The following is a 26,676-nucleotide window of genomic DNA, read 5'->3' on the forward strand; positions in this document are numbered from 1 at the left end:
CAAACTCATTAAAGACACCATTCCTTACCATAAATACAAGCCTGATCCAGTTTTAAACAGTCCTACAAATTATATTACAACTGATCCATTATTACAGATAGGACAATCCATAATAACCATCCCAATGAACAAGCAAGAAAAACTTAATTAATATATCCACTCCAAGCACATATTGCATATAGAAATCAATAAGTAAAAACACCAAAAATATGACGAATTAAAAAAAACTGAAACTGGAAGACAATGGAACATGAACAGGGTATACATTGTCCCAATAGTAATATCTACAACTGGAATCATCACAGAGTCACTGCACAATATCATTAAACAACTAGACGGACATAACAATATTTATGTAAATCTGCAACAATACTAAACACACTAAAATAGTTCAAAGGCAACACGAGTGTATCTGCAGATGCTGGAGATAAATAAAAACACAAAATGCTGGCAGAACTCAGCAGGCCAGACAGCATCTATAGGAGGAGGTAGTGACAATGTTTCTGGCCAAAACCCTTGATGAAACACAAAACACTCCTGATGAAGGGTTTCGACCTGAAATATCGTCACGACCTCCTCCCATAGATGCTGTCTGGCCTGCTGAGTTCTGCCAGCATTTTGTGTTTTTAAAATAGTCCAAATGTGCTTAGCAATTGAGAAATGAGCATGTACAAAAGAAAATCTGCAGATGCTGGGAATCAAAGTAACAAACACAAATGCTGGAGGAACTCAGCAGGCCAGGCAGCATCTGTGGAAAAAAGTACAGTCGACATTTCGGGTGGAAACCCTTTTGGCAGGACTGGGGAAAAAAAAGCTGAGGAGTAGATTTTAAAGATGGGGAGGGGAGAGAGAAACGCCAGGTGGTAGGTGAAACCTGGAGGGAGAGGGATAAAGTAAAGAGTTGGGGTTGATTGGTGAAGGAGACAGAAGGCCATGGAAGAAAGAGAAAGGGGGAAGGTCCCAGGGGAGGCGATGGGTGGGCGTGGAGACAAGGTGAGAGAGGGAAAAGGGGGTGTGAAATGGAGAAGGGAGTGGGGAGGCATTATCAGAAGTTTGAGAAATCGATGTTCATGCCATCAAGTTGGAGGCTACCCAAACGGAATACAGGGTGTCGTTCCTCCAACCTAAGTATGGCCTCATCCCGACAGTGGAGGAGGCCATAGATGGACATATCGGAATGGGAATAGGAAGTGGAATTAAAATGAGTGGCAACTGGGAGATTCCGCTTGTTCAGGTGGACGGAGCATAGATGCTCGGCGAAACGGTCTCTCAGTCTACGTCGGGTCTCACCGATGTACAGGAGGCGGCACCGGGAGCACCAAACACGGTAAATGACCCCAGCAGACTCACAGGTGAAGTGCCGCCTCACCCAGAATGACTGTTCAGGGCCCTGGATGGTAGTAAAGGAGGAGCTGTAGAGGCAGGTGTAGCACTTGTTCTGCTTGCAAGGGTAACTGCCAGGAGGAAAAGGAGTGTGCTTGGCTTTGGCCATGTTCATACCTCATACCCCTACAACAACAACAACAACAACAACAACAACAACAACAACAATAATAATAATAATAATAATAATAATAATAATAATAATAATAATAATAATAATAATAACATGGAACTTAACCAATTTACATCCCAGAAGTTGTTTAAAGCAAGAAGGATGGGATTTAATGGGAACCTGGGGGGGGGGGGGTCATTTTTCAGCCAGTGAGTGATGAGTGTTTGAAATGAGCTGCTAGAGGATGTAGTTGTGGCACATTACAACATTTAGAGTACGTAGTCGGAAACATGTTTTTTAACGGGCCAATCGGGGGCAAGTGGAACCAGCGTAGATGAGAATCTTGCTCCGCATTAACCAGTTGAGCCGAAGGATATCTTTATACCATGACTCAAAGTAACAATTGTGTCGCTCCCCACTGATGCAATGTGACGCTCGTATCTCACAGTGCTGGCGGCTGCACAGTCGCGCCCATTGATTCTGACATTCAGGCAAAACAAAACTTCGAAGGACTATTGTTTGAAATATTTATGCGTTGCCTGTCTTGGGCAAGGAGGTTCACTCGGCGAGTTTTACAATTATTAATAGGTAGATTCATAAAGAATAATACAAAATAAGTTTTGTTGGCAAAAACGACGTTTTCGGGGAACCATGGTCCAACAAAAAGGTGAATATTTTTAACCGTTCCCCCTTCTACAGATGCCTCTTGATGAGAATTTCAAACAGGATTACAAACACCCAGATTTAGATCGCCCATCCGGATGAAAATAAAGTGAGAAAACCAGGAAACAGCGCGCTCCCTCACCTTTCGATGCAGCCAGGAAACCATCTGAGTATCTTTCTCTTAGACAAAAGCAGCGAACTATAAACACGATAAACTCTAGAGATGCTGGAATCTAAAGCAACACGCAAAATAACCGAGAAACTCTGCAGGTCGGCAACATCAATGGAAATAAACGGACAGTCGACCTCTCGGACCGAGGAAACGGGCATGCGCGTTAAAACTGAAAGTCCGTAAATGCACGGGAGTTCTAGACTTGCCGATATGGAAGAACAACCTAAATTTAAAAACGGTTATATCCAGCGTTCGCTGTTCGTGTTTTTGATGCTGTTAACTCTGACACTGGTCTTTCTAACCCTGCAGAATACAAAGGTGTGTATAATGGTGAAAGTAAAATGCTCAGTGAAAAGCAGTTCCTGACCATCGTTTGAAGTGATTGTGTTTAAACGAGTGCGCGTCTCTTGTTGAGCACCCGTTTTACAGGGAAATGATTTAAATGATCACAATCTGTTGCTCATCGCTCCGCTTCTCGTTCTACTGGCAACTCAAGACTTTAACCCATGCTCTCTTTCACCATCCTGTCCGCTCGGACACGCAAACTGTTGGTGCAGTTTGGGTACATCGTCGTTTTCGCTCATTACCAACCCTGCAAGTAGACACGGGTATCTGCTGTGCCTTCCCACTTTCTCCCCTTCAACTGTGGATCTACACACAGAGCAACGGAGAAATTATTAAGCTGCGCCTTCATAGCGTTGAAACGGCTATTTTAAATCACTTTTTACTAAACTATAAAAGTTTATTTACATCATCAGGTACAAACATTCAGTATTTACAAGACAGTAAGTATACTCAGATCAAAATGTGGTTACTACCGTCTATAAATCCGTCAATACCCCGTGCCGTGGGGGCACAGTTCCGGGAAGTTTCTCATTGTACCGCGTGCTCCCTCCCCAAGAACAGCCGGGAGCGAACAAATCCTCAGAAGAGGGGCACGGGGCGGGCAATCTGCCTGGGTAGCGTCTTCCATTTTCAGCCGCTTCGACACATAAATGGCCAACTTGGCAAGGCCCATGACCATTCCCACCCCCTTCCGAACTGGGTGCCAGTAGATGAGGAACGCGGAACTAAAGTGCAGCGAGAACCTCAGCAGCAGCCCCTTGAGAAACTAACAGAGAGGCTGCAACCTCCCCCGTTCCGTGTACGCGTGGTTCACTGACTGTTCCCGTCTACAGAGTGGACAGGTGAACCTGCTCAAAAACCTGTTGTGCGGTACTGCCCGACACAACACCTTCCACCCCAGCTCCCCAATGTACAGTCCTTGTGACTGGTGTCCTCGGGTGTATTTAAATAGCAAACGACCAGAATTTGAAATATAATCTGTTCCTTCTGATTTTTTTATTGTTACGTTCAGCCAGTAATGGAATTGGGAACAATGGTGAAGTATAGTTGACCCAACGAATCGATGTCCACAGATCTCCCGCTGCCCAGTTTTCGGCAGAAATGGAGTTTAGCAATCTCTACGGTTGGAACTTGTTACTTTAATTAGAACCATTATGAATACAAATCGTACTGCTGTCCACGGGTGCTCTGCATCCCCTGACAAAGCGTTCTGTTCAGCACTGACAGTGAGCATTAACAGTTCACCTGACCTGTAGTGGGGCACAGTGGACAATCCCACTTTGCTGCATAGGCTGATCTAACAGAATCTTTGAACAATGTTCAGGAGTGAGAATGACTCTTTGTTTTCACTTCATTAACTGTGGATAATGCGAAATTCAGTTCCTCCTTTAGTTAGCTTCGGGCGCTGAGTGGATAAATTCACTGTATAGGAATAAATTGTAAGCATTTTTATTAATTTAGTTTGTCTCTTGTTTTTAGATATCATGCTAGAAAGTGTCAGGTAGAGCCTTTCTCACTGAAGTATACATTCAGTGGCCATTTTATTAGGTACAGGAAGTGTGAGTGTATTTTCATAATCTTCTGCTGCTGGTGCTCTTCTGCACACCGCTGTTGTAATCCACGGGTATTTGAATTACTGTCACCTTCCTGTTAGCTTGAACCAATCTGGCCATTCTCCTCTGACCTCTCTTATTAACAAGGTGTGTTCACCCACAGAACTGCATTAACAAGGTTTACTTGTGTACCTAATGAGGTGGTTTCTGAGGGCGTGTATAATGCTGTGAACACTAGATAATAATTCTGTGATTAGAACTATGTTTTCTAATGATTCTCGACTTGATAATGAACATGAAAAAATGTGGGTGTGATGATGTTAAAAAGTATATTCATTAATGTTGTTGCTTTCCGTAGTTCGAGCAATTTTCAACTTCCAGAGGAAAGCCCAAAAATCCAGCTCCGAAAAGTAATTCCACAACACAGCAGGAAGGGAAAACGGAGGAGATCGATTGGGTACACAGGCTGGTGAAGATTGGCTATCAGTATCACAGCTTCACTCCTGAAGAAAGATTGGAGGGTTCAGCCTTGATGAAACTGATTGAATGGCCAAAGCCTCCCAATGCTGAAGTTTCCTTTCAGAAAAGCAGTGACCCATCACATACTTGCTTTGTTATTTTAAATTCTGGAAAGACTTTCTATGTGGGAGATCAGTTACAGGTGATGGTGCGTATGTACGATTTTGAAGGAAATCCAAAGCAATACGGGGGTGACTATCTCCAAGCCTGGATCCACACTCCAGAGTTGAAAGCTGGTTCAGCAGGAACGGTTATAGATCATCAGAATGGATTTTACTACATAAATTTTAATTTATCCTGGGCGGGAAAAGTCCAAGTGTCTGTTTCGTTGGTTCATCCCAGTGAAGGGATCCAAATATTAAAAAGGCTACGTGAAGAACGACCAGATAGAGTGTATTTGAAATGTACTTTCAAAGCTGGGGATGTTTCTGAGACTACAGTATGCAGTCTGTTTTTGCCTGAAACTAAACCACTCTGCAATTTTACTGATCTCAGGGCAGGGGAGCCCTGGTTCTGTTACAAACCAAAGAAGCTTTCCTGTTCTTCTCACATAAATTATGCTACAGGAGGATATGCAAAGAATGTTATAATTGGAGAAGAAAGACGGTTTTTTCAAAGGTTATGTACATTTACTTTTTTTGAAATTCAAAGTCAAAATGTGTTTAATATCAAAGTGTGTATATGATATACAACCCTGAGATTCATCTCCGTACAGACAGCCACAAAACAAAGTAACCCAATAGAACCCATTAAAAAACAACAAACACCCAATGTGCAGAAAAATAACAAATCATGCAAACACTTGAAGTTCCCGAAATAAGTCCACAGCCACAAAGCCAGTCATCACTTCAGCCTATTAGTTGCAGGGCACAGCGTCAGCAAGGCGAGTTGTACTGGCCTGCCCCTCATCTCCAGCCCTGACACCCTGACCTTTTTAATTTGGCCTGGCGTTTAAACTGTGCAAGCCTCAGGTCATTCCTCGCTCTTTTGTCAGGGCCCCTCCGGATCGATACGCTCTTTGGTCTGGACTCCACCTCCTCAATTCAGCCTGTACCCAGCCCTTCCAATTAGGTCCGGCACTTAAATTGTTCAAACCCCAGTCCTGCCATGGGTCTGCATGTCTCACCTTGGTTCTGTCACTTCGAATCATCTCCAAGTCTGCTCCAGGTACCACTGCCTTGATTTGCCTCATAAATGCCATGTCACAACCGCCCTGCACCTTTGAGGCTTCAGTTTACACTGCAAGGGAAGTTATAATCTAGTGATTGCAATGTTCATTTTCCGCAAAAAGTGTTAATAATGACTTATTTAATAGTTTTTTTAAAGAGCAAACATGAGGAAATCTGCAGATGCTGGAAATTCAAACAACAAGACACAGAAAATGCTGGTGGAACACAGCAGGCCAGGCAGCATATATAGGGAGAAGTGCTGACGACGTTTCGGGCCGAGAACCTTCATCAGAAATGTCAACAGCGCTTCTCCCTATAGATGCTGCCTGGCCTGCTGTGTTCCACCAGCATTTTCCGTGTCTTGTTATTTAATAGTTTTGTTTGTTTTGTTTTGTGACAGGCAAATAGACACTGTACTTCACCTGTGTTGAGTTGTTATTTTGTTATTGCCATTTTTCAGTATTTTCTGGGTTTGTTTCTGATTTGTATCTAACCTACGCTGTTTGTTGCTTTGAATTTCCATTCATTTTGTTTCTACATTTAGAGTTCTAATTAATTTAAGATGTTTCAGTTGCTCCTGTTTGCTGGTGCTGGTTGTTAGGTTTAATTACTATAAATTATCTCTATGCTGGTAGGAGAATTCGGGGAAGATTTGATAAATATCTGAAAAAAAAACAGGTAAAAGGACAGCAAGAGAGACAATAGACAATAGACAGTAGGTGCAGGAGTAGGCCATTCGGCCCTTCTAGCTAGCACCACCATTCACTATGATCATGGTTGATCATACACAATCAGTACCCTGTTCCTGCCCTCTCCCCATATCCCTTGACCCCGCTATCTATAAGAGCTCTATCTAACTCTCTCTTGAATGCATCCAGAGATTTGGCCTCCACTGCCTTCTGGGGCAGAGCATTCCACATATCCACCACTCTCTGGGTGAAAAAGTTTTTCTGCATCTCTGTTCTAAATGGCCTACCCCTTATTCTTAAGCTGTGGCCTCTAGTTCTGGACTCACCCATCAGCGGGAACATGCTTCCTGCTTCCAGCGTGTCCAATCCCTTAATAATCTTATATGTTTCAATAAGATCCCCTCTCATCCATCTAAATTCCAGTGTATACAAGCCCAGTCGCTCCAATCTTTCAACATATGACAGTCCCACCATTCCGGGAATTAACCTTGTGAACCTACTCTGCACTCCCTCAATAGCAAGAATGTCCTTCCTCAAATTTGGAGACCAAAACTGCACACAATAGTCCAGGTGGGGTCTCACCAGGGCCCTGTACAGCTGCAGAAGGACCTCTTTACTCCTGTACTCAATTCCTCTTGTTATAAAGGCCAGCATGCCATTAGCTTTCTTCACTGCCTGCTGTACCTGCATGCTTGCTTTCATTGACTGATGTACAAGAACACCTAGATCTCATTGTACTTCCCCTTTTCCTAACTTGACTCCATTTAGATAGTAATCTGCCTTCCTGTTCTTGCCACCAAAGTGGATAACCTCACATTTATCCACACTTTACTGCATCTGTCATACATTTGCCCACTCACCCAACCTGTCCAAGTCACCTTGCATTCTCATAACATCCTCCTGACATTTCACACTGCCACCCAGCTTTGTGTCATCAGCAAATTTGCTAATGTTACTTTTAATCCCTTCATCTAAATCATGAATGTATATCATAAACAGCTGCGGTCCCAGCACCGAACCTTGCGGTACCCCACTGGTCACAGCCTGCCATTCCGAAAGGGACCCATTAATCGCTACTCTTTGTTTCCTGTCAGCCGGCCAATTTTCAATCCATGTCAGTACTCTGCCCACAATACCATGTGCCCTAATTTTGCCCACTAATCTCCTATGTGGGACTTTATCAAAAGCTTTCTGGAAGTGGAATTGCTCCAAGAACTGGCATAGGCTTGAAATATGAAATGAAATATGAAATTGTTTCTTTCTGTGTTGTAAGAAAAGATCTAAAAATGATCTACCATTTTTCTGCCTCCTGTATAACTGCTTTATTTTCCTTTGCAGTCTTTGTCATCCTCTGCTTGCTTTCAAATATATTTGCAATGTCAGTAAATATGGTTACACTACATTCAGTCCCTCTTCCTAAACAATTAAAATTCAATGGAATATACTGTCATTCTGTCTGTACCACTGATGTGTTAGAGGTTGCCAACCAAAGTGATTCATTAACCTGACTGTTAATTAGTTGGTCCTCATTACATAATCTATAATATGACATATATAATTAGGTACTTGCATTGTGTGATAACCTTTTATCAAATAACATCTGGAAATCCAAATACACAATTCTTGGTCTCCATTCACCCAGGGCAAGCCCTCTTCTCATTGTTACCATCAGGAAGGATGCCTGAAGCCACACACTCAGTGGTTCAGGAACAGCTTCTTACCCTCTCCCATCAGATTTCTAAATGGACAATGAACCCATGAACACTACTTCACTTTTTTATTATTTCTGTTTTGCACTTTTTAAATATATATACTTTCTTTAATTCATTCATTTTTTCCTATGTTTATCATGTATGAAGTTATACTGTTGCCACTAAGTTAACAAATTTCATGATATATGCTGATGATATTAAATCTGATTCTAAGCATTCTGCAGTGACTTCTGACATCATGGGGAAAATTCTGTAACCTGTTGATAGATGTTGCACTAAGTGTCTATTACTTGCTTCCTGAATTCTCTTTTCTTTAAATGGGGTTGTATTTATGCTTCTGTTAACCATTAGGCTTTTCCAGAATCTGGGGATATTGGAAAGTCGGGATCAATATCTTCACTATCTCTGCATCCACTTAGAACACAGAACAGTATATCTGAGGAAATGGTCCTTCAGTGCACAATGTTCCTTCCATTCCCTGACTGTTCATGTATCTGTATAAGTGACTCTTAAATGTTGCCTTCATAGAACATAGCAGAACATACAGCAGAAGAAAAAGCCTTTTAACCCACAATGTTGCACTGAACCAGCAAAAAGCAAATGAAAGACTCCTGAACATTAATCTCTCCATGTCCATATCCCTCCAACTTCCTCACATTCACGTGCCTATCCAAACGTCTCCTAAAAGCCTCTAATGTATTTGCCTCTACCACTATACCAGGAAGTGCATTCCAGGCATCCACAACTCTCCGAGTAAAAATACTTGCCCCTCACATCCCTCTTGAATGTACCCCCTCTCACCTCAATGCATGTCCTCTGGTATTAGGCATTTCAACCACGGGAAACAGATACTTTCTCCACTCTATATATACCTCTCATAATCTATTAAACCTCTTTCAGATCTCCCCTCAGCCTCCAGCACTCAAGAAAACTGCCACCTCTCCTGGCACTTACAGCTCTCTGTAAGAAATGTTTCTTCTTTACTTGCTTTAAATTTTTCCCCATCTCACCATCAACTTTGACTAACTATACCTCTCTTCATTTTATATTCTATAATGTCACATTTCAGCCTCTGACATTCCAGGAAAAGCAGTCCAAGTTTATCCAATCCTTATTGTGACAAAGACTCTCGCCGAAGGGTTTCAGCTTGAAACATCAACAATACTTTTTTCCATAGATGCTGCCTGACCTGTTGAGTTCCTCCAGCATTTTATGTGTGTTGCTTACCTATTGCTAATACTCTTTATTTTTAAATAATACAATTTATTTGTGTCACCAGTTTGCCAATCTTGTAATAAATGCTGCTTGGGTTCAGATAAAGTCTCTTTCATTTTGGCCACTTACCATTTTTCTCATTTTTATTTGGAGGGCACGTCTTGTGTTTGCTTTTCTGTTTTTGTCCATCTTCTCAACATGCTGCTTATCATTATGCATTTGTTTCCTTGCTCAATTCCTCAACTTCACAAATTTCCCCTCAATTGGACCATAATTATGTCAGTAGACCCCATAGTATCCTAGGTATTTTATTTTCCAACATAAACTCAAACAAGTCTATCAAGGTGAAAAGGTCCCTTTCTCTCCATTTGCCCACAGAAATTGATGGCAATGTTGCACTTGTTCCATAATGGCATGCAAGCCACAAACCTAAACAATGTGCCTGCAAAGAGAACTATTTTTCTTCACGACCAGTGACAAAAAAGGCTGCATCATTGCCCCAAAGCTTTTCTCAAGCCCCTTGTGTTTCACCCCACTGCCAACAATGGAGCTAATCCAATCTGTCATGGCTGGGTATGTTGCAAAAGCCCCTTACAAGTATTAGTGACAATTTTTTTTTCTAACTGAATTCCTGTCTGGTTTCTCTGAGACAAAGCACGGAGGGTATGCTGAACCTTCCTCGAGGCTGACTTTCAATGTCTATCCTAATTCACTGAGTCATCCAGTTCCTCTGCCACCCCTTTTTATTGCTGAGCATGTCAGTAATTCAAATGCAGAGTGATCACAATATCATTAATTAATATGCCAAATTGGCAATGCCAAATATTACACCTATCCCTATGTACAATAACAATCAACATGGAAGGCAAAGAAAGCACTCAGAATTTAGTATGGCTCAATCTTTACTAATACTTCGATCAGCTAAATTTTAGACATTCAAATAATGCTTATAACTCTCAATAGTCTTGCATCTATTAGCTTGCTACCTGATACATTAAATCATAGAACTCAGCAGCAGACTTGGAAGCTATTCAATTGAAATAAACTGGCCAGGCTCACTGACATTGTTGTCATGAATATCTATTTACAGTCTGTACCTCGCAGTTTAATTACCATAGATCGTTTCTCACAGCAGCTGCCAGTTGTTAATACTTTGATCAGTCACTCAGTACTGATGTGACATTCCTCCAGTTAAACTGTTGGCATTTCTGGAGAATTTCACAGACCATGAACTAACCTTGTGTGCAGTCACTGTCCAGTCTTATGTTTTGGGTTGAGTCTCTGCAAGAGTTCGGTTTAGGATTGGGACTGCATGGGTGCAGAGTCTCGACCCCAAATATCAACCATTCATTTGGCTCCTCATTTCCTGTCCCAGCAAGTTCTTCCAGAAGATATTTTCTTTCTCCACATTCCAGTACCTATAGTTACTTATGACTTCTTGCTGTTTTAACCCTTTTTTCCACAATCATCGGTTCATATGAAGTTGGCCTTAGATACATCCCACCAAGTTCTTAGATACTGGCCAGAAGCAGCAGAAGTTATTTTCCAATTGAGATGGATTGAATTATGAAGGGCTTAAAAGTGTGAATAAGAAGTACATCTTCTCTTGGCAGAGGATATAGATTTAAAGTAGTTGCTAAGACAATTAGTAAAGATCTAAGCAGAAGTTCCTTCACGTAAGAGTTGATGTGCACACAGAATTGTGACATTCAATGTTGCACACCCAATCCTAGAAGTTGATGAAAGGCAAATTATGAAAACATTAGGTAGGAATTAGGAGAGTTAATTGGGAACAGCTGCTTTTGAGCAAGTCCACATCTGACATGTGGTTGGTCCTTAAAGACCAACTGCATAGAGTACAGGACAGATACTGTCTGTTCTGGTCAGAAGGAAGGACAAGATGGCAAGATAAGAAAACTTTAGATATTGAGAGAGGTGTTGAATTTAGACAAGAAGAAAAAGAGAAAGTACTTGTATGTAAAGCTTAGGAATCTATAATCAAGCAGAGCCCTTAAGGATTACAAAAGAAGACAGAAAAGAACTGAAGAAGGGAATTAGGAAAGCCAGGAGGGGCAATGAAAAGTCCTTGACAAGCAGGATTAAAAACAATTCCAAGGCATTCTATACATACAGTGAGAGCAAGAGGATAACCAGGGAGAAGGTGGGACCACTCAAGAATAAAGCGGTGGGGGTGAAGGGATGTCTGCTTGGATGCGGAGGATATGGGTGAGGCTCTTAATGAGTATTTTACATCAGTATTTGCCAAGGTGAAGGGCATGGGAGATAGGGAGATCAGTGCTGAGAGTATTGATATGACAGAGCATTTTGAGGTAAAGGAGGATGTGGTTTTGGATCTCTTAAAGACCATTAAAGTGGATAAGTCACAGGGTTTGATGGGATACATCCAGGGTTATTGAAAGAGACAAAAGAAGAAATTACTGTGGACTTGAACAATGTCTTCGAGTCTGCTACAGCAACAAGCAAGGTAACAGAGGACTGGCAAGCAACTAATATCCTTCCATTATTCAAAAAGGGAAATTGAGATAATTCTGGAAATTATAGACCAGTGAATCTCACATCAGTAGTAAGTAGGTTACTGGGAGGAATTCTTTAGGTATAGGGTCTATGACCATTGGAGAACCATAGCCTAATTAGGGAGAGCCATCGTTACTTTGTGCAGCTAAGTCACGTCTTACTAACTTGATTGAATTTTTTTGTACTGGGACCTCTCTCTTTGTTATGTTATGACCTAAACGAAAATGTAGATTGGTGGGTTAGTAAGTTTGCAGATGATACAAAGATTGGTGTTGTGGTGGATAGTGTAGTTGACTGACAAAGAAAACAACAGATAAATAGATAGATACTTTATTGATCCCAGAGGAAATTACAGTGTCGCAGTAGTATGACAAGTGCACAGGTATACAAATATTAGAAGAGAAGTAAGAAACAGTAAAAAAAGTTACCTCAAACAGTCTAACAGAAGGAGGTCATCATTTCCCCGGCTATAGGTTGACTCATTATAGAGCCTAATGGTCGAGGGTAAGAATGACCTCATATCACTCTATAAAGCAGCGCAGTTGTCTTAGTTATTTACTAAAAGTGCTCCTCTGTTCAGCCAAGGAGGCATGTAGAGAGTGAGAAACAATTGTCCAGAATTGCCAGGATTTTCCATAAGTTCTTTTGTTCTACCACAGTCTCCAGTGTGTCCAGTTTGACTCCAATAACAGAGCCAAGCTTCCTAATCAGATTATTGAGACTGCTAGCATCATTTGTGTTGATGCCATTGTCCCAGCACAACACAGCATAGCATAGAAGATTGTACTGGAGACAGCAGACTGGTAGAACAGGTGAATTTCTGAGATGACTTGACATTGTGTTGTATCGAAAGTCAAAGGAATACAAGATAAACAAGAAGGGATATAATTCAGTTGCAGATATTGGTGAGAAAAGGCAGATGGAGTTTAAACTGCCTAAATGTGAAGTGTTGCACTTTGCTAAGTCTAATGCAAAGGGAAAGCAGACTATTAAGGGCAAGATCCTTAACAGTGTCAAAGAAACAGAAGTATCTTGTGGTCCCAGTCCATTGCTTCCTGAAAGTGTCTACACAGGTTGATACGATGGTTAAGAAGGCATATGGCATGCTTGCCTTTATTAGTCAAGGCATTAAGTTCAAAAGTCAGCAAGTTATGTTGCAGCTTTATAAAACTCTAGTTAAGTCACATCTGGAGTATTGCATAGTTTCGGTTGCTCCATTATAGGAAGGATAGCGAGGCTTTGGAGATGGTGCACAAGTCATTTACCAGGATGCTAGGCAGGTTGCTTTTTTTCTTGGAGCAGCGAAGGCTAATGAGAGATCTGACAGAAGTTTATAAGATTATGAGAGGCATAGATAGAGTAGACACACAGCGCCTTTATCCCAGTGTTTAAGTATCTAATACCAGACAGCATACATTTAAGGTGAGAGGGGGAAATTTCAAAGGAGACGTAAGGGTCAGGTTTTTTTTTACAGAGTGGTGTTTGCATGGAATGTGCAGCCTGGGGTGGTGGCAGAGGCAGACACATTAGGACTTTTAGGAGACGTTTAGGTAGGCACATGAATATGAGGACAATGGAAGGATAATGAAAATGTGTAGGCAGAAAAGATGTACTTAGTCAGCCATTTGATTACTAATGTAATTGGTTTAGCTAAACATTTTGGAACAAAGGGCCTGTTCCTGTGCTGTTTTATGAGATTACACTAGGTAGCTCCTTTGACTGGTATGAACCATATGGATGTGAATAATCTGAATGGAGCAATGCTACAGCACTGATAATCCTCAAGTCTAATGTAATGGTTCTTATCTAGAGTCTGATCCTTTAATAAAAGATGAATTTCCTTTAGTAGCAATAACATCTAATGTGCAAGGCAAGTTGGAAAGCACTGGGTTTGCTGAGTTATATCTTTGAAACTATTAAAGAGATTGAGTTTAAAGCCAAAATTTTGGAGGCTACATTAATTGCATTGGGCTAGGTTGGAGAAATAGAATAGTTAAGGACTTTCTTCAAACTGTCTCCTGAATATTTTACATTGAACATGTGACTTAATCTATGGTATTGGTATTTGCAGTGGTGTCAACATCAAGAGACCCATATTACCCTGTGGCATTGGTCATGTAATCGTAAAGCCGTCCCCACGACAAAGTAAGATCATTTATAATCATAACTAATAAACTGATAGTTTGGTATTTTAGAGAAAATATAAATAGAATAATGGAGTAGTTCCTTGGCATAAGTATTGCAGATTTTTCAAATAAAATACAGGTCCACAATCCCTTATCTGAAATCCCTGGGGCCAGTTGCATTTCAGAATTCAGAATTTTTTTGGATTTCAGAATCCCTCTTTATGGGCTCCGGGACCCTCCATGGATACAAAAAAAAACACATATGCTCAAGTCCCTTATTTAACCTGTCTCAGTACAGGTGGACTTTAGGACCCAGTGGAGCTCCGGACCTATACACATCCTCCTGTCTACTTTAAATCATCTCTAGATTACTTATAATACCTAATACAATGTAAATGCTATGTAAATAGTTGTTATACTGTATTGTTTAGGGAATAATGACAAGAATTTTTTTTTTATTTCCAACAAATTCATTCAATAAAACAAAAATATACAGCTTCAAATGAACCAAATCAAACACATGGTAAATGACTTATTGGAATAAATGTAGAACATCACTGTCACTATAAAACTTCAGTAACTTGTCTTTCTGTTTCTTTAAATCATATACAGCAGTAGTTCCGACACTATATTCTTCACCATATTCACCATATTCTTTCTTCACTGATGCACCATGATCAAGCTTCTGCAATAACTCCACTTTCTGTGTTATTAATAATGATAGATGCTTCCTTCTCTTTTTTTCATTGTTACCCATAGGAGTATCTGCAGCTCTTTTTGACATTTTCACAGTGAAATTAAACACAAAGTCAACAGTGAACACAACATATCAGCGAACAGCAAATGCATGTGTAACCAGTACGAGCGCTGAGCCACAACTGGCGTCTGGCGGCCTCTGCTAGTGCTGCCACGTCACACCTGAGTGACATCAGCTGTTGGTGAAAAAACACTTCGGTTTTCAGAGCTTTTTGGATTTCAGAATTTGGAATAAGGGATTGTGGACCTGTATAACTTAACAGTGTACATATTTATTTTTGGAATTACATAAACATCAGCTATATATCCTTTTAAAACTATAACTTATTCAGCAAAATGTACAGTTTTGTTGGGTTAATATTGATCCAGAATTTTACACTGAATATATTTATCAATTTATCAATGATGATGGACCATCATCAAACATGCAATAAGCCTGAGCATTTCTGCCAGATCCTCCCCCGCCCCCCACCACAGCAACAGCAGCAATAAATAAAATTGGTGACTTATTCCACAGGAAATGAAATGGGTTAGAACTAGTGGTCAGCCAGCTACTAATCACTGCTGTAATGCACAAATTGTAGATGAGAGAATTACCAGTAATCTTAAACAATTTTGTCCATTTATTATTCATAATGTAACATTTCATAAATAAGGTGGTGTACCATTTGCTCTTGGTGCAGATATAGTATTGCAGTTAATCAATGTTCCCTCTAATTTGGAATGTGCGCAAAATTCTTGTGCTGTGCAATTTTTTGCCCAGAGACAATAACATGTGCACTAAATAATTAAATCATTTCTTCAATATAAACAGTATAAATGAGCCAGTTCTAAAATCTGCAAACAAATCAAAAACTCCACATTGTCAACACCATCTGCATCAGAATCCAGTAAAGGAAATGTGATCGTGTACGATCGTGAAATATACTTAACATGCCAATGAGATAGAGGGTGACCATTTGTTGTGCGTAATTTAAATTCCTTTGTGTGCTACTGGCAAAAGGTGTGTACACACACAAACACACACACACCCCCACCCACCCACTCTAGAGGGAACATTGCAATTAATATCTAATTAGTTTTGTAGATTGAGGCATTTGGGTCCGGTTTTTGAATAAACTACTTTCCAAGTTTATATTTGCTTCCTTAAAAACAGTCTGGAACTCTGCTATCAAATTGAGAAATGTAAAGCAAGTTGATCTTATTTATGGCCTGCCACTGCCCTACCTTTCCCTGCACTATCTCATAGTTGAAACAACATATTCAAACAGTATTCACAGGCTCTTTTTCCTGTGGGCCAAATATTCTGTCCTTAGGGATTTATTCTGGAAATCATCTGCATGATTTTTTTCCTAAGGATGTGGAATATTGATATTAAACATTACAGATTGAAACATATTTGGGTATTAGTTGGACTTGTGATATGGTAATGCAAATACACACTGAAAATTCTGCAGTTTTAGTTGTGAAAAGAGATGACCACAGATACTAGGACAAGGAGCAAAATGATAAGTTGCTGGAAGAACTTGGTGGGTAGAGCAGTATCACTGGAGGCAAAAGAGATGCCTGACATTTTGTGTTGAGAGCGTAAAAAAGAATAGCATAGGAAAAAGCCATTCGGCCCAAAGCATTATGCCAAACCGATTAAATTAGTAATCAAACGGCCAACTAAACTAATCTCTGCCTGCTGACACAACATTATTAATGTCTTGTTTGGGTTTTTCCAGGGGTTTATCTCCTTTCTAAGTAAGTTAAAACTCCTCATTTCAGAAAGAAATGGCAGCCTAGCATATTTTTTATCTCCATGTGTCTCACTTTACGTTCAGCCACAGATCTCAGGGAATGTGTTCGGGGCAAGCCAGTGGTATCACCATCTGGCTTTTATTTTAAGAACTGGTGGATATCGACAACCTGTAATATTCGTCACTTTACCACTCCTGCAAAAATTACAAAGTGCCTTCGTGGGAAAAAAGTTCATCTGTTTGGAGATTCTACAATACGCCAGTGGTTTGAATACCTGACAGCTTTCCTTCCAGGTTAGTTTGATTCATCATTTGATCTTTGTAACAATGTTTCTCTGGCGCATTTAAATATAAAATGGAAATAAGGCAGGATATAATTGCACTACTCTTGTAGAACGTAGAAACAAGATGGGGAGGGTCAATCTCGTGGGGATGTGAATAGGCTTCCCTGTTGTCAGCACAAACCTGAGCAGGTGTGCAAAGAAATTGCTCTGTTTTCTTTTGTACATTGGTTCTTTGTCAGTCTTTGTTTATGTATAGTTTTCATAAATTCTACTGTATTTATTTTCCTGCAAGAAAATTAATCTCATGGTGACATATACATACTTTGATGATAAATTTATTTTGAACTATGATTGAATTGAATTTACTTAAATCTTACATCCATCCCATGTGAGGGAGTGAAAATCTTTGTGCTATGACTCCGTCACAATGTACAGAAGTAAATTTATAAGTCTACCAGCTTGTAGAAAGAAGCTGTCCCATAGCCTGTTGGGCCTGGCTTTAATGCTGTTGCAGCATTTGCCAGACGGAAGCAGCTGAAACAGTTTATGGTTGAGTTTCCCCAATGATCTTCCAGGCCTCCTTTACACACCTGCTGTTGTAAATGCCCTCAATGGAGGGAAGTTCACATCCACAATTGTGCTGGGCTGTCCGTACCACTCTGTGTGGTACCCAGTGATCAGGGTTGGTGCAGTTGCCACACCAGGCATTGATACAGCCAGTCAGGATGCTCTAAATGGTGCCCCTGTAGAAGGTCTTGAGGATTTAGGGACTCATGCCAAACTTCTTCAGTCGCCTGATGTTCAAGAGATGCTAACTGGTGGGGTACGAGGAAGTGTAATGGAACTAGGAGTACAGATGCTTGGTTCATTCCAAACAGCATTACAAATAGACAGTGTTGAAAAAGACATTTAGCACAGGCTGTCATCAGTCAGGGTATTGAGCATAGGAGTTTGGACATTATGTTGCATTTGTATAAGCTGATGGTGAGACTACACTTGGAGTTCTGTGTAGAGAGTTGATCACCTTGTGTGTAAAACTGTATCACACTAAATGTTGAATTGACTGCATTGGTTGCTATGTGGTTGATAACAGGGTAACTTAACTGGCTGCTGTGAAGTGCCCTATTGTGGATGAGCAATGGTAGGAGAATGCCAGGTTGGTGTGAGGCAGTGAACAGGCATCAGGAAGAATTTTACCAAATAAGTGGGAGGAATGTGATTAAGAGGAATGCTCTAAAAGCTGGCAGAGTCAACGGGCCAAAAGGCCAAATTCTGTGTCAGTAAAGATTATGAAATACAGAAACTCTGATAACCTGCCTATAGGAGCTCTCCAGGTTGCACAAGATCTGACGATGCAAATTCCCCCATAATTTTTAAAGCCTTTGTCAGAACAGCTATGTTAGTTGCAGAAATCCAAACATCTTCAGGAGTTATGGAAGTACTAATACATTCAAAAGGCAACAAGTCTTATTTTAAAAAAAAACTATTTTCATGCAAGTTCCCTACAGAAATTAATCAGATGCATTATCTTTAAGAATTTAGCTTCTGGCTTACAATGGGAGGCAATCTAATAGATTTACATTGTAAACTAACCAGGCTAGCTCTTCTATTGATACTTATAAAATCCTTCATCAAATAGTATCACCTCCATTGAATCCAGTAGATGGTGGCATGCACTGTCACAGCGGCCTCTCTGGATCCAGTCAAAGGTGTAATTGTTCATCCTCTGTCTTTTTTTTTCCAATCACAAGACACTTTCCTGGTAAGTTCCTGGATTGAATGGAGCCTGACTTGTTGCAAATCATGTTGTTGCCCGGACTTGTCGAGTATTGTCATGGCAAAGGAGTGTGCGGTCCAGCAAATAGTGAAAATTATTAACTTGGACATTTTTATTGTGATAGAAACATAGAAATCCTACAGCACAATACAGGCCATTTGGCCCACAAAGTTGTGCCAAAAATGTCCCTACCTTAGGAATTACTAGGGTTACCCATAGCCCTCTATTTTACTAAGCTCTATGTACCTATCCAAAAGTCTCTTAAAAGATCCTATTGTTTCTGCCTCCACCACCGTTGATGGCAGCCCATTCCACGCACTCACCACTCTGAATAAAAAACTTACCCCTGACTTTCCTCTGTACCTATTCCCCAGCACCTTAAACCTGTGTCCTCTTTCGGCAACCATTTCAGCCCTGGGGAAAAGCCTCTGACTATCCATATGGTCAATGCCTCTCATTATCTTATACACCTCTATCAGGTCACCTCTCATCCTCTGTCGCACCAAGGAGAAAAGGCCGAGTTCATTCAACCTGTTTTCATAAGGCATGCTCCCCAATCCAGGCAACATCCTTGTAAATCTAATCTGCTCCCTTTCTATGGCTTCCACATTCTTCCTGTAGTGAGGCGACCAGAACTGAGCATAGTACTCCAAGTGGGGTCTGACCAGGGTCCTATATAGCTGCAACATTACCTCTTCTGATCACAAGACCCCGTTGGACATTGTGTTGTCAATGAGCCAGTGAACTGGGATTTGGAGTGTTCTACATTGCCAGTGTTCATTGATAACACAGACAGCAGCGGAACAACATTGCTTCAGTTGTTGCACAAAGCAGGTCCTCTTGTCCCAGTCTCAACTGCAGCAGCTGTCCGGAGGAGAAGACACTGAAGGTGATGTAGGAGGGAGCATTGTTCTCCAGTGTTCACTGAGTGGAAGGCAAGCTAGACTGCCTTCATCTGTGGCTGCACTAGTGCATAATGAGCTTGTTTTTGCAGAAACGTGGCTCAAAGGCAACATACCATGCTCAATCAATTTACACATCATCAGGCTGAAGTTACGTTATTTTTGTTGACACTCCTTTTCTGCTGATGTAACTGTCTGACCTGTGTGTAACTGTTGGCAGTGTTTCATTTGGCTATATTCATCTGTATGGTTGAATGATAGTGAAGCATAAAATTGAACTACTGTAAAGCCATCAATATTAATCAATGGATTTGAGACATTCTGACTGTGTACCATTGTAACTGCTCAAGGAAGACAAAAAAATGGTCATGTTAATCAACCTGATTAACATTGTTCATTTTTGACTTTTGGAAAAATTGGTTTATGGATATTCTCAGGAAAAGAACACTTATGTAATCCCTTTTTGACTCACCAAGCCCCTATTTCTCTCACATATTTTAAACTTACCTGATTTATTGAAAATTGATTATAATAGTGTAAAATCTCCATACAAATGTGCAACATTTAGTTGTCCAGAAAATAAGCTAATAACACTGAAGTACCAGGTGTGCTGAATTATTGGGGTTTTGCTGCAATGTGAGAATTGTTAGAGCTTGGAATCTTCGGAGCAGCAGCTGACTTATTTACCTCAGCATACCCAACCTCAGTGCTCACGTGACCATAGTAGTTCTGCGGCTGTTCCAGACTAACCACTGGTTAATGGTAACTTGAATACATTGATGAAATGGGATTTAACAATTGTAACATTAGCAATGTAATTGAATGTCAAGGGGGGGGGGGGGTAGATTATCTCCAAATGGAAATAGTCATAGGTTGGCACTTACCATATATAACTTGAGGAAACTAAATGATAAAGGCTCCAGGATTCCACTGTGAGAAATGCCCCTCTTTATTCAGCTCTAACCTTGTGAGATAGTTAATTCAATGCCTCCCTTTGGAGTTATGTTGTTTAAAATGTCTATTCAATTTTCAAAAATTTATCATCAGGATTGTGACTTAACAAGTTAAATATATTTTATTTAGGTCTTAAAATGTTTGATATTGGCAACCATATCAAGGCTGGCCCTCTGTGTGCTTTGGATGTGGAAAACAAGATTATGCTGGAATATTGTGCTCATGGTCCACCAATCCAATTCAGAAGTCTTTCAAGCCAGCATTTGTATTATATTTCAAACAAATTGAATGAAATTAAAGGAGGGAAAGATACAGTTATTGGCATTACCATATGTGCCCATTTCAACACTTTCCCAGTGGGAGTCTACATTAGAAGGCTGCAGTACATCCGGAGATCGATTCTGCAGCTGCTCAGCAGGAATCCAGATACAGTGATTGTTATAAAGACCGGGAATGCACGGGAAGCTAACCAAGATTACATTCTTAACTACAATGACTGGTTCTCTTATCAACTCGATGTATTGATGAGAAGAATATTTGCACACATGAATGTTGCATTTGTGGATGCGTGGGAAATGACCATAGCCCACTACCTGCCCCATAACATACACCCTCCACAAATTATTATAAAGAATGAAATAGATGTGTTTCTTTCATATGTGTGCCCTTCTGAAAAGGAATAAAGGTATTTGTTTACCATGCAAAGCAAAATCTACATAATGACATTGGAAATCTTAGATTTGTCTGTCTAAAATTGGTGCAATTTGAACCATAGAACCATAGAACACTACAGCACAGAAAACAGGCCATTCAGCCCTTCTAGTCTGTGCCAAAACTTTATTCCACTAGTCCCATTGACCTGCACCCAGTCCATAACCCTGCAGACCTCTCCCATCCATGTATCTATTCAATTTATTCTTAAAACTTAAGAGTGAGCCCGCATTTAGCACGTCAGATGGCAGCTCGTTCCACATTCCCACCACTCTCTGAGTGAAGAAGTTCTCCCTAATGTTCCCCCTAAACCTTTCCTGTTTCACCCTAAAGCCACGTCCTCTCATATTTCTCTCTCCTAACCTAAGTCGAAAGAGCCTACTCCCATTTACTCTGTCTATACTCCTCATAATTTTGTAAACCTCTATCAAATCCACGCTCATTCTTCTACAGTCCAAGGAATAAAATCCTAACCTGTTCAATCTTTCCCTGTAACTCAACTCCTGAAGACCTGGCAACATCCTAGTAAATCTTCTCTGCAGTCTTTCAATCTTACTGATATCCTTCCTATAGTTAGGTGGCCAGAACTGTACACAATACTCTAAATTTGGCCTCACCAATTTCTTATACTACCTCACCATAACAACCCAACTCCTATACTCAATACTTTAATTTATGAATGCCAGGATGCCAAAAGCCTTCTTTACAACCCTGTCTACCTGTGACACCACTTTCAGGGAATTATGTATCTGAACTCCCAGATCCTTTTGTTCCTCCGCACTCTTCAGTGCCCTACCATTTACTGTGTATGTCCTACCTTGATTTGTCCTTCCAAAGTGAAACACCTCACACTTGTCTGCATTAAATTCCACCTGCCATTTTCTGGCCCATTTTTCCAGTTGGTCTAGATCCCTCTGCAAGCTTTGAAAGCCTTCCTCGCTGTCCACAACACCTCCAATCTTAGTGTCAACAGCAAACTTGCTGATCCAATTTACATTATCATCCAGATCATCGATATAGACAACAAACAACATTGGTCCCAGCACAGATCCATGAGGAACACCACTAGTCACAGGCCTCCAGTCTGAGAAGCAATCCTCCACTACCACTCTCTGTCTTCTCCCACACAGACAATTTCAAATCCAATTACAACCTCTCCATGGGTACCTAGTGTCTGAACCTTCTAAACTAACCTCCCATGTGGGACCTTGTCAAAGGCCTTACTAAAGTCCATGTACAAAACATCCACAGCCTTTCCTTCATCTACTTTCTTGGTAACCTCTTCGAAAGACTCTACAAGATTCGTTAAACACAATCTACCACACACAAAGCAATGCTGACGATCCTTAGTGAGCCCTTGGCTGTCCAAATACTTGTATATTCAAACTCTCAGAACACCTTCCAATAATTTACCTACTACTGATGTCAGGCTCATTGGCCTGTAATTACCTGGTTTACTTTTGGAGCCTTTTTTAAACAATGGAACAACATAAACTACCCTCCAATCCCCCGACACTGCACCTGTGGCTAAGGACATTTAAAATATTTCTGCCAGGGCCCCTGCAATTTCTACACTTGTCTCTGTCAAGATCCGAGGAAATATCATGTCAGGCCTGGGGGATTTATCTAACTTTATTCGCTGTAAGACAGCAAGCACCTTCTCCTCTTTAATATCTGTATGTTCCATGACACAACTGCTTATTTCCCTTCCTTCCATATACGCTATGCCAGTTTCCTGAGTAAATAGTGATGCAAAATAACTGTTTAAGATCTCCCCCATCTTGTGAGGCTTCACACATAGACGATCACTCTAATCTTCTAGGAGACCAATTTTGTCCCTTACTATTCTTTTACTCTTAATATACTTGTAGAAACCTTTTGGGTTTACCTTCACATTATCTGCCAAAGCAACCTCATGTCTCCCTTTTGCCTTCCTGATTTCCTTCTTTAGTATTTTCTTTCATTTTCTATACTCTTCAAGTACCTCATTTGTTCTTTGTTGCCTATACCTGCTATACACCTCTCCATTTCTTAACCAGATCGTCAATATTCCTTGAAAACCAAGGTTCTCTATGCCTGTTAACTTTGCCTTTAATCCTGGCAGGAACATGCAAACTTTGCACTCTCAAAATTTCACCTTTGAAGGCCTTCCACTTACTGAACACATCCTTACCAGAAAACAACTTATCCCAATCCACTTCCTAGATCCTTTCTTACTTCCACAAAATTGGCCCTTTTCCAATTTAGAACCTCAACTTGGGGACCAGACCTATCCTTACCCATAATTAACTTGAAACTAATGACATTATGGTCACTGGACCCAAAATGTTTGCCTGCAAATACTTCTGTCACCTGACCTGTCTGGTTCCCTAATAGGAGATCAAGTATTGCATCCTCTCTGGTAGGTACCTCTACATATTGATTTAGAAAACTTTCCTGAACACATTTGACAAACTCCAAGCCATCTAGCCCTTTTACATTGTGGGAGTCCCAGTCAATATGTGGAAAGTTAAAATCCCCTCCTATTACAACTTTCTGTTTCTCACATCGGTTTGCTATCTATCTACAGATTTGCTCCTCCAATTCACTCTGACTATTGTGCAGTCTGTAATACAACCCTATAGTTTTTATTTGAAGATGAATTCAATGCATGAATTAATTTGTCACTGTAAACAAGTATTTTGTCATAAGTGATTCATTTTTGGGCATTCTGTACCAGAAGCTTCAATAAAAGTAATAGTGTTAACTTTGAAAGGTTAGGAATTTGGGTTTTGAACATCTGGGTCATCATCTTTGTGTCTTCATCTGTCACGTCAAAATTGAAGTTGCATAGGAGGGCTATTATATAAGGGGAATAATACCCAATCTATTGGAATACATTCATGACTTACAAAATAACAATTTATCAAGCAACTGATTATCATAATCCAAATTGCTTATTCTGTAAAGGATTCATTGAATATCAGAGAACTTGGGATTTGTTGATTTTGTGTCTTAAATTAGGTGCTTTTGAAGATTATCTTTATTGACATAGAAATTATTTGTTAATAATCATCTTGAAGCTAATATAGAATTAGACTGAAAGAATTCACAATGTTCAAAAACAGACCAGAGAACTGCTACATGAGCGATGATAGATTAGATTCTGATATGGGTCTCTATTATGGACTGAGAGTGGGAAGGGGCAGGGAGAGGGGAATCAAGGTTGGGAAAAGAGGAAGGGAGCACAAAGCACCAGAGACTTTCTGTAATGATCAATAAACTACTTGTCTGGAACTAAATAACCTTGGATTGGTGTGTCTATCTCTGCACCATTCCCAACATCCTTTGCTCCCACCATATTTACAAACTCTCTTTCTGCTGCACATTGCCAAATACATTGCTGTACAAAAGACAGTCATATTATATACAGTGCCTATAAGAAGTATTCACCCCCCCCCATGGAAGTTTTCATGTTTTATTGTTTGACAATATTGAATCACAGTGGTTTTAATTTGGCTTTTTGACACTGATCGACAGAAAAAGACTCTTTTGTGCCAAAGTGAAAACAGATCTCTAAAACAAACATACAGAACCTAGGACTTTTGCACAGCACTGCAAGTCTTACCCTGTTTCAGAGTTATCATAAATGAGCAAGCACAGTAATTGCTATACTTTGTAGCCTGGGAAAAACGCACATTCAAGCCAACAAATACTTGTTAGGGTCTTTAATTCCTTTATCTATTTTAGATGTTTTAATGCAGAAAGAGGGTATCAAAATAAAATCAGCAACACAACTTTAAGAAGAACAGTTCCTGCTGTTACAATCTCAGCTTAATTTCAGTCCATTAATATCAACTAGTTACATATGCAGTATGAAAGTAAATAAATCAAAATATACAAAACCAATAGAGTAGTGGCAATTCTAAAAAAAAATACAAACATCAGAATCTCACCAACCCTGTACCTTATATACAACATCAACATATAAATAAATACATCTTATCTTAATTAAGTATACTCGCTTAGGGACACACGTATAGGCTAGACCCCCAAACGAGTTTTCCTCACTCACGCTACGCAAACAGAAATGAACACATTCACATTACTCTGTTATATTCACATTCAGTCATGAAATAATAAAGTATGACAAAAACTTTTACAATATACTACCTTGTAGTTAAATTACTAGAAAAACTAACCTACTAGGCCGATAAGGAACTTCGCACAATCACGCTATCCAGCGCCGATGCCTTACTCGCAAAAATTTAAAGCATCCACATGTAAAACATGTCAAATTACCGATATTGTAGATTTACAAACAAGCATACTTGAATTTACATGGATATTATCAAATATTATTGACCTTTGCTTACCATGCCTGGGAAAAGCAACTCCCAGCACTCGACACAAACAAGAGAGAATCTGCAGATGCTGGAAATCCGAGCAACACACACAAAATGCTGGACGACCTCAGCAAGCCAGGCAGCATCTATGGAAAAAAGTACAGTTGATGTGGCATGCTGAAACCCTTCAGCAGGACTGGAGGGAAAAAAAGATGGAGTCACATGGTGGGAGAAGCACAAGGTGATAGGTGAAACTGGGAGGGGGAAAAGATGAAGCAAAGAGTTGGAAAGTTGATTGGTGAAAAAGTACAGGGCTGGAAAAAGGGGGAATCCAATTGGAGAGGACAGAGGGCCGTGGGAGAAAGAAAACTGGGGGGGAGGAGGAGCACTAGAGGGAGGCGATGGGCTGGCAAGGAGATAAGGTGAGAGAGGGAAAAGGGGATGGAGAATAGAAAAGGAGGGGCGGATTAGCAGAAGTTCGAGTAATTGGTGTTGGGGGCTACTCAGACAGAATACGAGGTGTATTCGGACTGTGGCTTCATCGCGATGGCAGAGGAGGCCCTGGATGGACGTGTCAGAATGGGAAGGGAAAGTGGAATGAAAATGGGTGTCCACTGGGAGATCCTGCTTGTTCTGCTGCGCGGAGCGCAGATGTTCAGCGAAGCGGTCTCCCAATCTACGTCGGGTCTCACTGATATACAGGAGGTCACACCTGAAGCACCGGGTACAATGGATGACCTTGTTCTTTCTTCCATGGCCTTCTGTCCTCTCCTATTAAATTCCCCCTTCTCCAGCCCTGTAACTCTTTCACCAACTTCCCAACTCTTTACTTCACTCCCACCCGTTTCATCCTCACCCTCCAACTCTGACTCAACTTTTTTTTCTTCAGTCCTGCCGAAGGGTCTCGGCCCGAAACGTTGACTGTACTCTTTTCCATAGATACTGCCTGCCCTGCTGAGTTCCTCCGATATTTTCCATGTGTTCTCAGCAATCGCCATTCATTCCGGAACTTTGTAACTCTTCCTCCACACC

At 40.6% G+C, this 26,676-nt stretch overlaps 1 protein-coding gene across 1 annotated transcript; it reads left to right on the forward strand.

The window, feature by feature from the left end:
* Positions 1-1,912: 1,912 nt before the first annotated feature.
* Positions 1,913-24,467, forward strand: LOC140727641 (NXPE family member 3-like). Its single transcript, XM_073045251.1, has 5 exons — positions 1,913-2,648; positions 4,587-5,365; positions 14,139-14,212; positions 16,776-16,985; positions 20,738-24,467. The coding sequence occupies exons 1-5, from the start codon at positions 2,514-2,516 to the stop codon at positions 21,289-21,291; spliced, it is 1,752 nt and encodes a 583-aa protein (XP_072901352.1). The 5' UTR covers positions 1,913-2,513; the 3' UTR covers positions 21,292-24,467.
* The last annotated feature ends 2,209 nt before the right edge of the window (positions 24,468-26,676 follow it).

Source organism: Hemitrygon akajei, chromosome 5 (genome assembly GCF_048418815.1).
Source record: "Hemitrygon akajei chromosome 5, sHemAka1.3, whole genome shotgun sequence".
NCBI lineage: Eukaryota > Metazoa > Chordata > Chondrichthyes > Myliobatiformes > Dasyatidae > Hemitrygon > Hemitrygon akajei.